The sequence below is a fragment of the Vanellus vanellus genome (genome assembly GCF_965231255.1).
Source record: "Vanellus vanellus genome assembly, chromosome: 2".
NCBI lineage: Eukaryota > Metazoa > Chordata > Aves > Charadriiformes > Charadriidae > Vanellus > Vanellus vanellus.
In genome coordinates this window covers 150,186,180-150,200,270 of record NC_138906.1, presented here as the reverse complement: position 1 = coordinate 150,200,270, position 14,091 = coordinate 150,186,180, and the positions used below count along the sequence as shown (strand labels likewise).

The 14,091-nt window shown below is 37.1% G+C and overlaps 1 protein-coding gene across 1 annotated transcript in view; it reads left to right on the top strand.

Moving 5' to 3' along the window:
• The window catches only part of ANGPT1 (angiopoietin 1), a gene marked incomplete at both ends in the record, with an annotated part of 165,004 nt that overhangs the window by 93,557 nt on the left and 57,356 nt on the right, over positions 1-14,091 (top strand). Inside the window, one exon of the mRNA XM_082499585.1 lies at positions 11,817-11,944. Within this exon, the coding sequence (XP_082355711.1) occupies positions 11,817-11,944 (128 nt within the window). The remainder of the gene's footprint in view (positions 1-11,816; positions 11,945-14,091) is intronic.

Genomic DNA, 14,091 nt, shown 5'->3' with positions numbered 1-14,091 from the left:
TAATTTCTAAAAAAGCAGTATTTTTAGACACTAGCCTTCCAATTGAAATGATTGTTCATTATGGTGAAAGTTTAAAGTAACTTTTTAAAAATTAAGTAATCTCCAAATTCAAATACAGATAAATGCTTGAAACTTTTACTTTTCCCCAGCAAAAGACAGAGAAATAGAAACACTGCAGTGAAGGTTTAGTTGGTAACCATAGAGATGTTGCATGACTATCTCCAAGACTGTAGAAATCCTTCACCTGTAGAAGATAAGACTTGGATAGAGATCACATCATTCTTTGCTAAGATCATCAAAAATGTTGTGATTATTGTTTTCTTTAAACTATTTGTTCTTCATAATACTTTGAATATTGCTTTTCTGAGGATGGATAAAGCATTTTGGCACATTGCTGTCACTGTCAAGCAATAAACGTGTAGCAGTAACTAGTTTAGTGACACTTTCTAAGCTTCTATATCAGAAAAATTACTTATGAAGAGGATATGCAGTGCTAGGCAGAGTCACGCAGATATTACTCAAAAATTAAAATACAAGGAATACACTACAAATCATGTTAAGTGATAGATAATGTCATAATCAAAGAAGTGTATACAAGTTCAAACTAAGTAATTTAGAAATTGTATTGCTCCAGTGGGAAATTCCTATTCAAGCCAAACATCAGAAAATGTGCCCAGTCAAAAGTCACATATATTTTCAAATACATTGTCCTTTTATTTTTTTTTCCCAGTAGAATAAAATAGATCTAGAGTGTCTATTGTGTTCACATTAATTTACATAACAGGATAGCTGCCCAAGTACTCCCATCCACAGGATGAGGGAATGTAAAAATTCAATGGGAAAGTATATTTAACCATAAATTTGTTTTCCTTTTCCTGTTTTTTATGTTGTCTGTCAGACTGCATAACAACATACCTTGTTAAAATGTTTGGTCTAAACTCGTGTACTTCAGAGGACTAATGGAACAGTAGAGAAAGTTTTGTCGTGAATGTCTGGTTTTGTGACCTCCAAGTAGGAGGGAAATGAAGCATTAGCTTCCTCTTGAATGCTGACAAGAAGCTAAGCTTAATTCTCAAAATAATACACATATATGCTAGGAATTTACCTCCCCAGAAGTGCCTATTGAGTTCATGAAGTAAATAACATGGTTAGTGGCTCTGGCATTTCTGAAGAAGTATAAATCTTCTGTGTTATGGGTATTTTTCATATTTTAGAAAATTATACAGGAAAAATAAATATCTCCAAAAATTTGCTTTAATGGAATTTACATTTTTAAAAGGCACAGCAATTAATTTATTCAAAACAATAAACACTAAGTAGTATATTCCGCTTCTTAGACCACAGTTGTTATGATGTCAAAATTTATGCTGAAGTGAAGAGAGTGAGAACAGAATGAGAACTTCAAAGAAATGACCCGAAGGTTACAGACACAGAGGAAACTCCATTGACATAAGCAGAATTACCCCAGCAGTGATGCTGGCCTACTTCATTAGAAAGACTTCAAAGACACCTTATATAATACAGGCTAGTATTTTAAAAAAATAAAATAAAATCCCAGTGGGAATCCCAGGATAGAATAACAGATTCAGGTGTTCTGAAAGGTAATTTTAAATCTTAATGTTTGGACTGTGTTCAGCAAGACAACATTTCTATATTATATTGACTCAGCCATATATTGGAATACAATAACAAGGATATTTAAATCTAATACATTTTAGACAGCAGTGTAGAAGAATAAAGTTGTGTTATACGGTTCTTGGTCGTTTTTCTTCTGTGCATGGAAATAATAAAATTGGTGCTCATCTGAGATGTATTTTGAGGTGACAGCATTTTTTGTCTGGTACCATTTCCCTAACAATATCTTTTCATTTCTTAAACACTTGCCTCCTGTTTGTACCTCTTCCTTGACATTGCTAAGGATATTTTCAACATTATGAGACATAACTAGTGAGGCAGAAACCTAGAGTATGGCATATCAGTCACTTCATTATTTTTCTTCTGGAAGATAGAAACAAGCAAAATAAGAGTTTTGCTAGATGCACAAAAGTTTCTGCCAACTTTGGCTGCAAGCTGTAGGTCTGAGGTGGAGCAGGAGTGTGCCTGAAATATGGTTATAAGAAAAGAATGCGTGAATAAAGTGACAGACATTTTTTTCCTATACCTGAAATTGCATTTTTAGTAGCAATGTGTTATAACATACTGCAATGTAGTAACAAAACAGGATGCTTTTCATCTATGATCTCTGTCAGAAAATGTCCACTAGCTGCTCACAAAGATCACTATTATAAAGATGCGTTCCCCTTTTTGATCTGCCTTTATGTTTTGAAAGATGGGAAAAAAATTAATCTTAATTTTACACTTACTGTCATGGAAGAGGGATCCATGTTAGTGTTGCTATTTATATAATTATTATCTACATTGGGACATATTAATTTTATATTCTTATTTTATCAAACTAACTAAATAACAATATTAATTCCAAATCATCATGACTGAAAAATAACAGTACTTTCATACTTTGCTTAGGGAAGGATACCTTAATTTCCAAGTTATGCTGTATAATAAAATGCAACAAACACTATTAGCTAGGATCAAGCCAGACTTTGGTTTAATAGAGATTCAGTACTAAAATAAGTCAATTTGAATGTGCAGTGTTTGAAATTTATGTCAGTGGGAAAATACTGAAACTCTTCAAAACAGAATTGGGGTTTACCATACTTTAGACCTATTAACTTATTGATGGTCACGGCAGGAGGTAAACATTTATTAGTACTGAAAAATGAATACTTTAAGTACATATTTTTACATTTAAATTCTTGATTGTTAATATTGAAATCAATTACCCACCTTCATTCACAGAGAATACGTCAGTGCCAAATCCCTCTTCGCTCTGCTTTGTGAAAATGGTATTATTCACTCACACCAACAATATTACAGGGGATATCAGCGTATATAAACCAACTAACAACACTGCCGGTGTCACCCAGATGGCTTGTTAGTGAAAAATTTCTTTGTACGCATACCATTCTTCAGCTGGAAACACTAAATGCACATTAGGGTGCCTGTGTGGAAAAATATAAATCAATTAAAGAAGTATGGACACTAGAAATATTAAACAAAGCCAGTGGTTTAATCTCTCTTGTGGCAGTTCATGAAAGACTTCTTTAGTTCTCATCTCTCAGTGAATGGCTGGTTACTCACAAAATTGCTGTCTCAAACAGAAACTATTAAGGAACTATATTGCAGCTGGATAATTAAGTGTCTTTATCTCTTTGTAAATGGGCCATAAGGCATGCTATTTCAGTTCACTAATGAGGACCACTTTATGGTATTCCTAAGTGATGTCTTTCGAATGCACAGTGAATCGAAGTATTATTATTTTTACCGGTCACTAAAGCTGGATTTATTGGGAAACAAACTTGATAACTGTTGATAATTTATTAGGTAGTAAATAATTATGCCCTGGAGAGGGTGAAAGCTCACTACGTTAACATTGTTTTCCAAGACAGAGTCAATTCCTGCAGCACTATAGGAGGGAAATTCTGCTTTAAATGACTTATTAAATAAGCAGTTAGATAGCTTGAGTGCTCTTGCTATGCAATTGTTTGCCTTCCTTACTTCAGACTCTCAAAGAGTGTGTGGGAGGGAAAAGTAATATTCTGTTAGTTGCTAAAACAAGTAAATGTTAATGGGAGGTGTCTAATTGGCTACACCTTTTCTCTTTGCTCTCCACCTTAAAAATCTGGAACTGAAATTCTTGTATCTAATAAACCTTGGTGTTCCTACTGAATCTGCGACTGGACTAGTTCCTAGGCTGGTATAATCATCACAGCCCTACTAACTGCATTTCAGCATGGGCGGGTAGTTATGCTGGTTTGTGCCTAAGAGAGATTTGCACATCCATTCGGGCTGCCCGCATGCAGTTAAGTGATATGCACGCAGCCACCAAGGCCTACAGACTGATGGCGAAGGGGCTATTTTTGCTTTTGTCATTGCTCCTTGGGTATAAAATCCTTCCCCTTCTCCATCCAGTCTGGTGATTGTAGGGTCACAGGATGATGCAGATCGTTGAGCTGCTCCAGCAGAATAATAAACCTGTATAACAAACAAAGAAACAAAACAACTTCCTCCCTTGCAGTAAACCAGACACTTTCTGCCAGATCTTCTATGAGCTGATTCATTCTGTGGCTATGGGACAGTCCTCAACCGACAGAAATAAGAAGAGCAGCACTGCTCACTGCCATTGCATGGCAGTTCGGGTTATGACTAAGTTCTCCTTTAGACATTAAAAATGTGTGTGTGCGGGTGTGTATTTACTCATACTGCCATAAACTCTGAACACTTCAGTGAAGGCCAGCATTGTCCATCCTAATCATTCAGCAGAGAGGCATGCCTGAGGAAGGAATTCTACACTTCTGTTTTGTCCCACCTTCTAAAATACCCATGTAAGTTCAAAGTAGGCTCCCAAGGAAATCTTGAATGAAAGACACAGGAGGGGCTACTTGCCTGTTAATGGTCAAAACGCAAGTGGTATTTTATAAATTACTACAAAGGAAAAGAAAGGAAATCAGAAAAAGTTGTACCACAACATAATTCACAATGTGCTCAAATACTGTACAAAATACCGGATCCCAGTTCTCAAAAAAAAAAAAAAAAAAGAAACAAAATGAAAAAAGATGGAAAAATCTACAAAGACAGATGATCAAAGATGTGAAATAGCATTCATTAAGCATATCAGAGATACTTCAGGCAGTGTAAAAGATAATAGAAGGAGAATGCAGTAAAAATTGTAAGTGGCTTGTAGAGCATGGGTATAGAGTTACTGACACTTTCAGCTAAGAACAAGGGTCACCAGCTGAAATACACTGGTTGAAAGCTAACAATGGGAGATTGTCCTTCACATGGTATGTGGATGGAGTTCCTTGGTATGGGACACTGTGAATGATTAAAATTCATGTGGCTCCAAAAAAGCAACCGGAGAAATTAATGGAAGAAAATTCTTTCAAAGCCTATTAAATATACAGATATTATATCTGGCAGAGGAAGCGCCTATGCTGTAAATTCCTGGATATGTTTGCCGGCTCTTCTGCTGCTCTCCAGTCATCTGCTTAGGACATCTATTCCTACTGAAGACTTTTTTTGGGCCAGGTGTTAGCCCAGCCTTTGTAAAACCTTAGGGTCTTCCGGAGAGGGAAAGGCCTAAAGGGAAAAGAAAATAAGGAGAAAATAAGTAATCGTGAGGGTGCAAGCAAAGAAGAAAACAGAAAAGCAGTGAGGGTTAAAAATCTGGTGAGGAAGCCTGACGACTTCTAGGGCCTCTGATTCTGGAGACTGGACACCGGAGAGGCTGGAGCGGCAATGTAACCTGGTATAGCCACTCTCCTAACTTCATTTGGGATTAATGGGAGCCTCGAAAATAATATTTTATAAATCAGAATCTGCAAATTTATAATCTATAAACTTAATAGTAATAGTTCCCAGAACAGAAATATTTTATTCCACTGTGTGAAAATGAAGTTTTTTTCCCAATTTGCCTTTGGCCAGCTCTTTTTATCAAGTTAAGAGCAATCTGACAAAGAAGTATTACTTTGGAAAGGATTTTTAGTGAATGCATACTTTGCTGGAAAGAATATATATATATGTCCGAACTCCATTCCTAAACTTTATCTCACCTCCCTAATAAACAAACGTGCATACAAAAGCATGCACAAACAAGGACTGATCTGAGAAGACTGCTGGACTCCAAGACATCCGGAAGCAGCTTTCATATTACTATCCCCCTCCCTTTCTTTTTTAAGATGCTATTCAGGCTTTGTGGAGATGAAAATAAAACATAGTATTAATACAGGAGGAAATAAAGTTGACATTGGAGAAAGTTTTGTATCAGGTAGTGGTAGTTTGTCTTCATAATAGTTTAGGATTTGGTACTAAATGCGAATAAGTTCACATTAAAACTTTTATTTAACTAGCTAGACGCATAAAAAGTTCCTGATGTTTTATCAATAATAAATAACTGCAATATTTTTAAAATTTCATACCTCTCAATCGATTGTAATTTCCTAATTCTTTTTCACATTAACTATATTAGTTGACAGTAGTAGCTTTAATAATCCAGAAATACTTTTTGGAAAGAAAAAACACGTTACATGTATTATGTACCTGAACAGTCTAGAATCCAGAAAGTGCACTTTTCAAGAACTTTTTGACGGGGACACAAATGTGCTCTTACACAGCTATCATTTTAGTTTGTAGGCAACACTATGGTTATCTGGAGAACATATCTGGCTTGAAGTCGGCCTCCAGGTTTGTGCCTTTCCCTGTGGTTTGTGTAAGAATTGCAGCACAACTGTGTTGTCACAGGGTTGTCGTGTTGCAGGGAATAGTGTCACGTCACAGCCAGCTATTAGCTTGCAGTTTAATGTTTGTTCTCAAGTGGAGGTTAGTGTATGCAAGACTAGGCCACTGAAGCAACAAGCTATACCTCTGGCCCTAAATCAGCAAAAACTGAGGGGCTGTGACTCTCTGCATATTTTTCCTCCTCAAAACAAAAATAATCTTCACCCTTTCTGTGTCAGATCTGTTTGTGGTTCCCGCTGCTAAGTCTGGGAACATATATAGATGTATGGGCCATGTTCCAGGCCTCCTCACTAGGGGGATTTGACTGACATCCTTTTGATAACATTAGCAAACTGTTTCTGATTTTATTCTTTGCGAGCCAGGAGCTATTTGCCATCATAACTGGAACTGTGGTGGTGCACAGCAGCTGCACCCAAATGTCTGGGAAAGAGGTCAGAGATACAGCTTCTCATAGAAACAGAGGATTCCCCACCATGTGTCTGGAACCATGACAAGATCAAGGCAAAATTTATTTTGCAGTCTGGATCTAGACAGAAGCTGCCATTTGGTAGTCCTTGAATGACCCTGTCCTGGAATACTGCAGTTGTAGGTAAAAGCCATCAATTTACAACCTTCTCCTTTCTGATTTTTTAGAAGCTGCTCATTTGGGGACATAAATTTTCACCTCAGATGTTTTTGATAGAGCAGCTAAAAGTTAGGTCAATTCTGTTTGCCAATAAGATATGGGGAGAGACTTTTCCTTCCTGGCTTCAAAAGTATAAGGAATTTTTTTTAATGTATTTTGGTATGTATAGTGATTATCAAGTCCTATAAGAAAATTAGATCCATGTAAATAAAACATTAAAAAAATGAAAATATAATAATTCACTAAGACACTACAGAAATCTCTGCATATCTGTCCAAATAAGTCACTATCATGCAAAAAAACCACCAGCTGCCTTACATTTGTTGGCAGTATCACTAAAGGACATAAGACCCTAGTGATTAATTCAGTCTCAAATGATTTCACAGATATGGCAGTTCAGATCTTAAATGATTTAGTAAATATGGATGTGATTTTATCGATTCAGTCAACATAATGAAGTTCAACATTCTTTATTGCTTACAGACAAACAGCGTTATTCATTCACCAGATATCTGATGGAGACTTGAAAAGCAATGAGATAATCACTTCATTTCCTCAAAAACAATCAGACATCTCAATTAAAAAATATATATTATTTTTAATATTTTTTTTAGAAGAGATGAAATTACATAATTTTCATACAGCTAGGACAAAAGATAAATATTGTATGTTTTAAATTTCATGTTCCTAGAGGAGAACTTCAGATTACTAAATATTTCAGAAGCCATTTATTCTTAGTAGTCAGTTTGTATTCTTTAAACCCAAGCAGAAAAGCAGGCATCCTTCATTTGTGACAACTGTTAGGAAGCAGTAAACTCATTTACTAGTGACTTATTTTCATGACTGATAGCAGAAAAATGGTATCACCCTACACAGAGGCACACACAACTAACAATCAGTTAAGGGATTTCCCTGACCATTGCTTTGGGAAATAGGACCTACATGTCTAAGCTCTCTCACTTGCAAGCTCCAGTAACCCTTTCCAACAAAACTGAAGAGGCTACAACCTTGGGTGCTGAACCTGGCTTTCTACTGAAGGTTAATCCCCCATTAGTAGGAGCAGCAGAACAGCTGCTCAGCACTGGCAGTTCACAGCCTCTGGGTTAGCAGATACCTCGTTGATTTGGGTTCTTGTTCCTCCACAGGGCCGCAGAGTAGTTGCACTGACGAGGCTGTTGCCTCTACATGGGAGTGGCTATCTGATAGAACTTTGGAAAGTTAGGGATGGTACCTGTTGTATAGTCTGGACTCAAATCATCATCCAGCCCATGGGGGCAAAGAAACAGCTGAAAGACTGATAACCGAAAAAAATAATTCATCAAGCAGGGAAACACAAGTAGTGTAGCCCAAGGAGAATGTTATTTGGTTAAAAATTAACCAAAATACTTTTGGAAGTGCAATGAAAGAAGAACTTATTTCTCTTGTTAATTCTCTTTCTGTTCAAGAAATCATCCACATAGGCATCCTTGCTTCAAAGGAGCATGACTTCATCACCAGTTTATTCATCCACAAAAATCAATCAAAAGAACCCTCCAGGGCTTCAAATTTTTGCTAAGCTTTCAGATTTAAAAAATGATAATATTATTTTGCTTGACGTGGACTTATCTTTTTCTTCAGGTACATAAAACTCTGGCTTAAGCATTGTATTTGAAAATAGACAAACTAACATTAGAAATCTCTTTAAAGTCAATGTAATGGCTATGTATTTTGTTTTAGAAGTACTTTATTTGCACCTTGTTACTTTTTAAAAAAAATATTTAGACATCTACCATATGTGAGTCAATGCATCATTCAGAAACTTCACTTGATGTATAAAGGATTCAAGGTCTATGTAATGTTATAGAAAAAACAGTCTGGAGCTCTAGTAGATAGAACTGGCTTGGAAATTGTATGGAATATTAAGTTAGAAAAACAACAGCAAACCATAGAAAAAACATATTTCACCCTAAAAGAACATTACCAGTAACATTCCTGAGTATTAATTTTCTGATAACTTTGGGCTGTTCTTGCGAATTACAGTCTGATGTATTAAGAAGAACTGAACTTTGTGCTGGTCATGCTTAATATACTGTGCTGCAATCTGTAATAGTTCAGCTCCTTCACAAGAAGCTGAGCCTTCCTTCTGGTGGGAGCACCAGCTCCTGAGAGAGGGATGAGAGGCACCCAAGGAAAGCTACCTTCTCCTGGCTACAGTGGTTCACTGAATAAAACCCACTGCTGCAAAAGGAGGGTACTTGGTTACTTAGTCTGTTAGAAATTAACACATTTGCTGTCTGTGATCTCAGGTATTTCAGCTGTCTGATACTGAGAGGGAAAGAACTGGGCATTCTATGGCATCTATCTTCATCTCTTCCATCAACCGCAGTTTTACCGTGTTTTTTCTGGTCTTTAATCATAAGGAAAAAAATACGTCTGAGTATGCTTCCTAAAGATCCATTTCCTTAGAAAATTGTTTTCAAATCTATTCTAATTGCTCTGAAATAAAAAATCTTACCTTGTTTAAAATTAAAATAATATGAACTTTAGGATATACTCATTATTTTTTTTGTCTAACTTTCCATTAAAAATGAACCAAATTCAAATTTCCTTGATTGACTCTTAAATAGTTATTTCCAAGTGGTTTTCAATGTGTGTATAACAGTTAAAGAGAGGTGAAATAATCTCACTACAAATAGATATTAAAATACAAGTGCTTTAAGACTCGAGGAAATGAACACTGCCTCTGCACAACTATATATATTTTTTAGACAAGAGAGACTGATGTCTGCAGTTGAAACAGCAGTATTAGGGAAATTCAGGCCAGGAAGAATGGATCTAATCTAAAGCCCCCTGAAATCAATGAGAGGCTTTGCTTTAACTCCTCTAGGCTTTGGCTCCAGCCCCAAGTAATTATTCAAGTTGGACTTTGGCCACTGATACTAAGACCATCTGCTTACAGGAAAGTACCATGAAATCTTTAATTAACACAAATCGTGAAGGCCTCAGTTCTATGACTTATCTAAAAAATGGCACCTTTGAGAGGGCACTGTTGATGTGTACCTTGCTGAGGACCTCGTTCCCTGCCATCTTACGGGGGAGTGTGTCATCTACTGCGTTGCCAGCACTACCTTTTCCACATATGGCCAAGTTTCAAAGCCATTGATTTTCCAATTGAAGTTCACATGCAAATATATGAACAAGGTTTTATTTTTATTGATGGTGTTGGATAAAACTAAATGCAGCAAATACATGGAGAGGGGGAACTAAGAGGGTTTTGTTTGCTAAAATCAAATTTTAAAACAAACAAAAAACATATACAAGGGGAAAAAAAAACATGATGTGTGTAAAATACCTACCTAGAGAGCAGGATAGTCTTTCAGTTCAGGATTGGTTTTCTCACTATTTAGCTATTTTGATCTTTTCACAGAGTCACTGAGGTAAAACATGTAACCTTCCTCTTCCTCAATTTCCCCATCTCTGAAATGGTATTAATGCCAATTGATCTGGCAGGAATTTCCAATCCTGAAATACTGCTTTGAAGTGTTCAAAGGGGAGGTAGTATATCAGTGTACAAAGCCTTGGCATTATTGCACGCCATCTTACGGCCCGGATAGTCCCACATGTTGTGCAAGGCCGTCGCTTTTTTACACACCGTTGTTGTTAAGCACCAGCTTTGCAGCACAGGCCACTTCACCGAGACTGAATAAGGCGTAGTCCCTTTTGTACCTATAACTCACATTTTCAAGCCAAAAATGAAAAAGATGTGTCTGTCACCAGACGATGAGTGCGTCTGGAGGACTTAAATATTGTTTCCTTATTGTAGGGATTAATGAAGTGCTGGCCCGAGCCCTGCACAGCACTTAAGGACATGTTTTAACTTTAAGAATCTGAGTAGACTGATGGATTTCCATGGGAATACTGATGTGCTTAAAGTATGTGTTGTTGGAATGAAGTCATATCCTTCAGTAACGTGTGGGGTCATGCTACTTTTGTTTGTGAAAGTGAAGGAACACTCTCAGATGTTACTCCTTCTACAGGGAATCTCCTGGTTGTTCAAGACTGGGATCCTCAAATGTCTCGTCCTCCCGTTTTCTCAGCCCAGACACATATATATGTGGTCTGTCTGCAATATACACAATCATGATCTGCACTGATGTTTGAACATTAATTGTTTTCCTGTTCTGAGCCAAAATTAAATTCAATAAATCATGACTCTAGACAACTGACTTCAGTAACACTGATTTTTCTTCTTTTTTCTAATAATTGTATCTAGTAACTTTTATGTATGTAAATATGAAAATCGGGAAATAATTCTTTACCAAAAAAAAATAAATTTAAGCAAACATCTCCCTTGCCCCAACCTCGAAGCTGCTCAAAAGTCAGGACCTCATGGAGGAAGGGCACAAGCTCTTTCCTTCCAGGGTTCTGCGCTGCTGTCTTAGGTGAGCATCTGGATCAGATCACAACACCGAACGAACTTATCCGCCTCTGTATGCCATCTCTGGGGCATTCTTTGGCAGCCTCCCAGATACAGCTTGAGTCAGGGGCAACACCTGCAGCTGCACAGACCTTGCAGTCAGAAGGAATGTGCTGTGTTCACCTCTCAGTAGGCAGGATGCTCTGTTAAGTTATTTGCATCATGACTTTCTTCTCCTGGTGCCTACTCTGCCATCTGTCTGAAAGTTTCATACTTTCTTTAATAGAATTTACTGAATGTGCTGTGTAAGGACAATAGGACCGTTATTACTGTGTATGTTTAAAAGGAATAAGATGTGCAAAAGTGGACTTCCTTGATAGAGAAATGCTTAAAATTGCTGCTGTAACTTATATTATCATGGGTTTTTTTGTTTTACAGTTTTAGTAAAGAATGCCAAAAAGGAGGAAGAAAAGCCTTTCAGAGACTGTGCAGATGTATACCAGTCTGGTTTTAACAAAAGTGGGGTCTACACTATTTATATTAACAATGTGTCAGATCCTAAAAAGGTAAAGTAAATTTTTTGGTTTATATTCTTATTTGTTAATATTATGTTGCTGTGGCCTTAAAGGAGCATTTAAAGCCTTTATTGAAGTTCTCATTCTGCAAAATGTTGTACTGGTATAAATAACCTGGTTTGTGTTCATTCTTGAAAAAAATACAACTGAGTGAAGAAAATGATAAACTGTATTATTCCAGACATTCCTCTTTCTCACTGACAGAGAATCCTTCCTAAGTTCCAACATGCATTCAATAGTTCACTCACTTCCTCCCAATTGGCAAGTTCAGTTGAATCAGACTATGACTGCAAATAAATCTGCGACAAAGTTTAGAAGTGAATTAGTAAAGCGCTATAATGCGGAAGCTGATGGGAGGATTATGGGGTAGCACAGGGGAAGAAATAGCAGAATGAGTAGTTTTTAAAGATAAAGACTTTCAAAAACCCTGCTTCTTTTGTAGAGAGCAGGGAAGAGTATTTTTGGCTTTAAAGAACACAACATGCTGAATATTTGCGCTGTTTGCATGTATAATCCTGTTTGTCTCAAAAAATATATTTGGGAGGGTTTTTTATAAAAATAAAACATTAGCCTGTAGAAGACTAATTTTTTGGAAGGCTTTTGGTGCTAAGGTACCTGAGTCAGTTGAAGCTAGGAACATGAAAGAATAACCTAAGCCTTGTACGTGGAGGAATGCTGGCTGTCCCTCAGGTGGGGCACTATTGGGAGCAGCCCCCAACAAGGCTAAGAGCTGATTACCTGGGAGAGGAAAATACAGTGGTGTCCAGACAGTGGGAAAACAGGATGGAGGGAACCACATGTGTCTGGAGAATTTATTCTTAGTGCAGTAAAATGGTAACCCTGCAAACAGAAAAAGGCAATAACAAGTATTAACAATGTTATTGTCTATAGTAATTTTATAATGATATTAAGAGATGTAAAACGTATTGCTAAACTAAATTTGGTTTTATTAGAGGCCTTTGGAAGCCTGTAGATGTCAAGATGTTATAGTTTACAGAAGAATTAGAGTTCATTAAACCATCGGTAGAATGGGAGTGTGAGAATGCTATAGGCAAAGATCAATATAAATCTGGCAAAAGTGAATGGAAAAATAATTGACATGAGATAAAATACATAGACCACTTTAAGCATTACTAAACAGGACAAGAATAATAAAAGCAGCTCTGTAGAAGCTATTCAATGCAAAACAGGGATGTAACATCAAAGTTAAAATTGTCAGTGGCTTTTCTTAGCCTTATCAAAGTTCATAAACCATCCCAGGTTGCAATGAAGAACAATGGTTGCCAGAAAGCACTGTGGCACCGATGTTTCTGGTATATTTACCTTAAACCCATTTCCCTTGTAATACAAGGACAGTGACAGTATGGAAGCCACCTGTGTTTCCACCACATCCCTGTTTGCAGACATTGTGATCAATCAGTACAGGCAGCACAACTCAGCTGATATTGCATTATTTTTTCCTGGAGGCTTCCTGTTTTAGCAAGAAAATTGGGTGTGGAGGGTGGGGGAGAGAGCATGTTGAGGGCATTTCTGTTACCACCTGTTTCTGTCTTGCCCTGGCGATAACACAGCAAGAGCTGATCCCACGCACGTGAGGAGTGTGATTGCTTTAACAGATGTTTTTCCAGACATTAAGGTCGTATTAACAGTCTGCAAGGTAGTGCTGTGCAGAGATAGCTGAACTAGCTCCTGCTGAGACAGCTTCAAAATCACATCAGTGCAGCACTGTGCCAGGACTAATTAGCCCAGAGGTAGCACTATGTTGACACAGTTAGATTGTTCTGGGACCCAAAGTAATATCCTGATAGGTACTCCATGGAGACGTACCCGCTTGTTTAAAGTCAGCTTAGTTATCTGGGTTACCACAATGCAATGCACAAATCTGACACGTCTTAAGAGGTCTAATATATTGTTACCTTCTGTTATACTCCCAGCCACTGGCAACTTTCTCATTTGTAGGCATTTTATACTTCAGGTCACAAAAATATACACCTTTATTTCATTTTATGTTTCCTAAGGAATACTTACTAGAATCCTGACATTCAACAGAAAATATCGCTTTGCCATATATACAAATGTTACTGTCAGTTCTCATTTTTTGATGGTTTTACCTTCATATGTTCATAGAAAAGTATCCT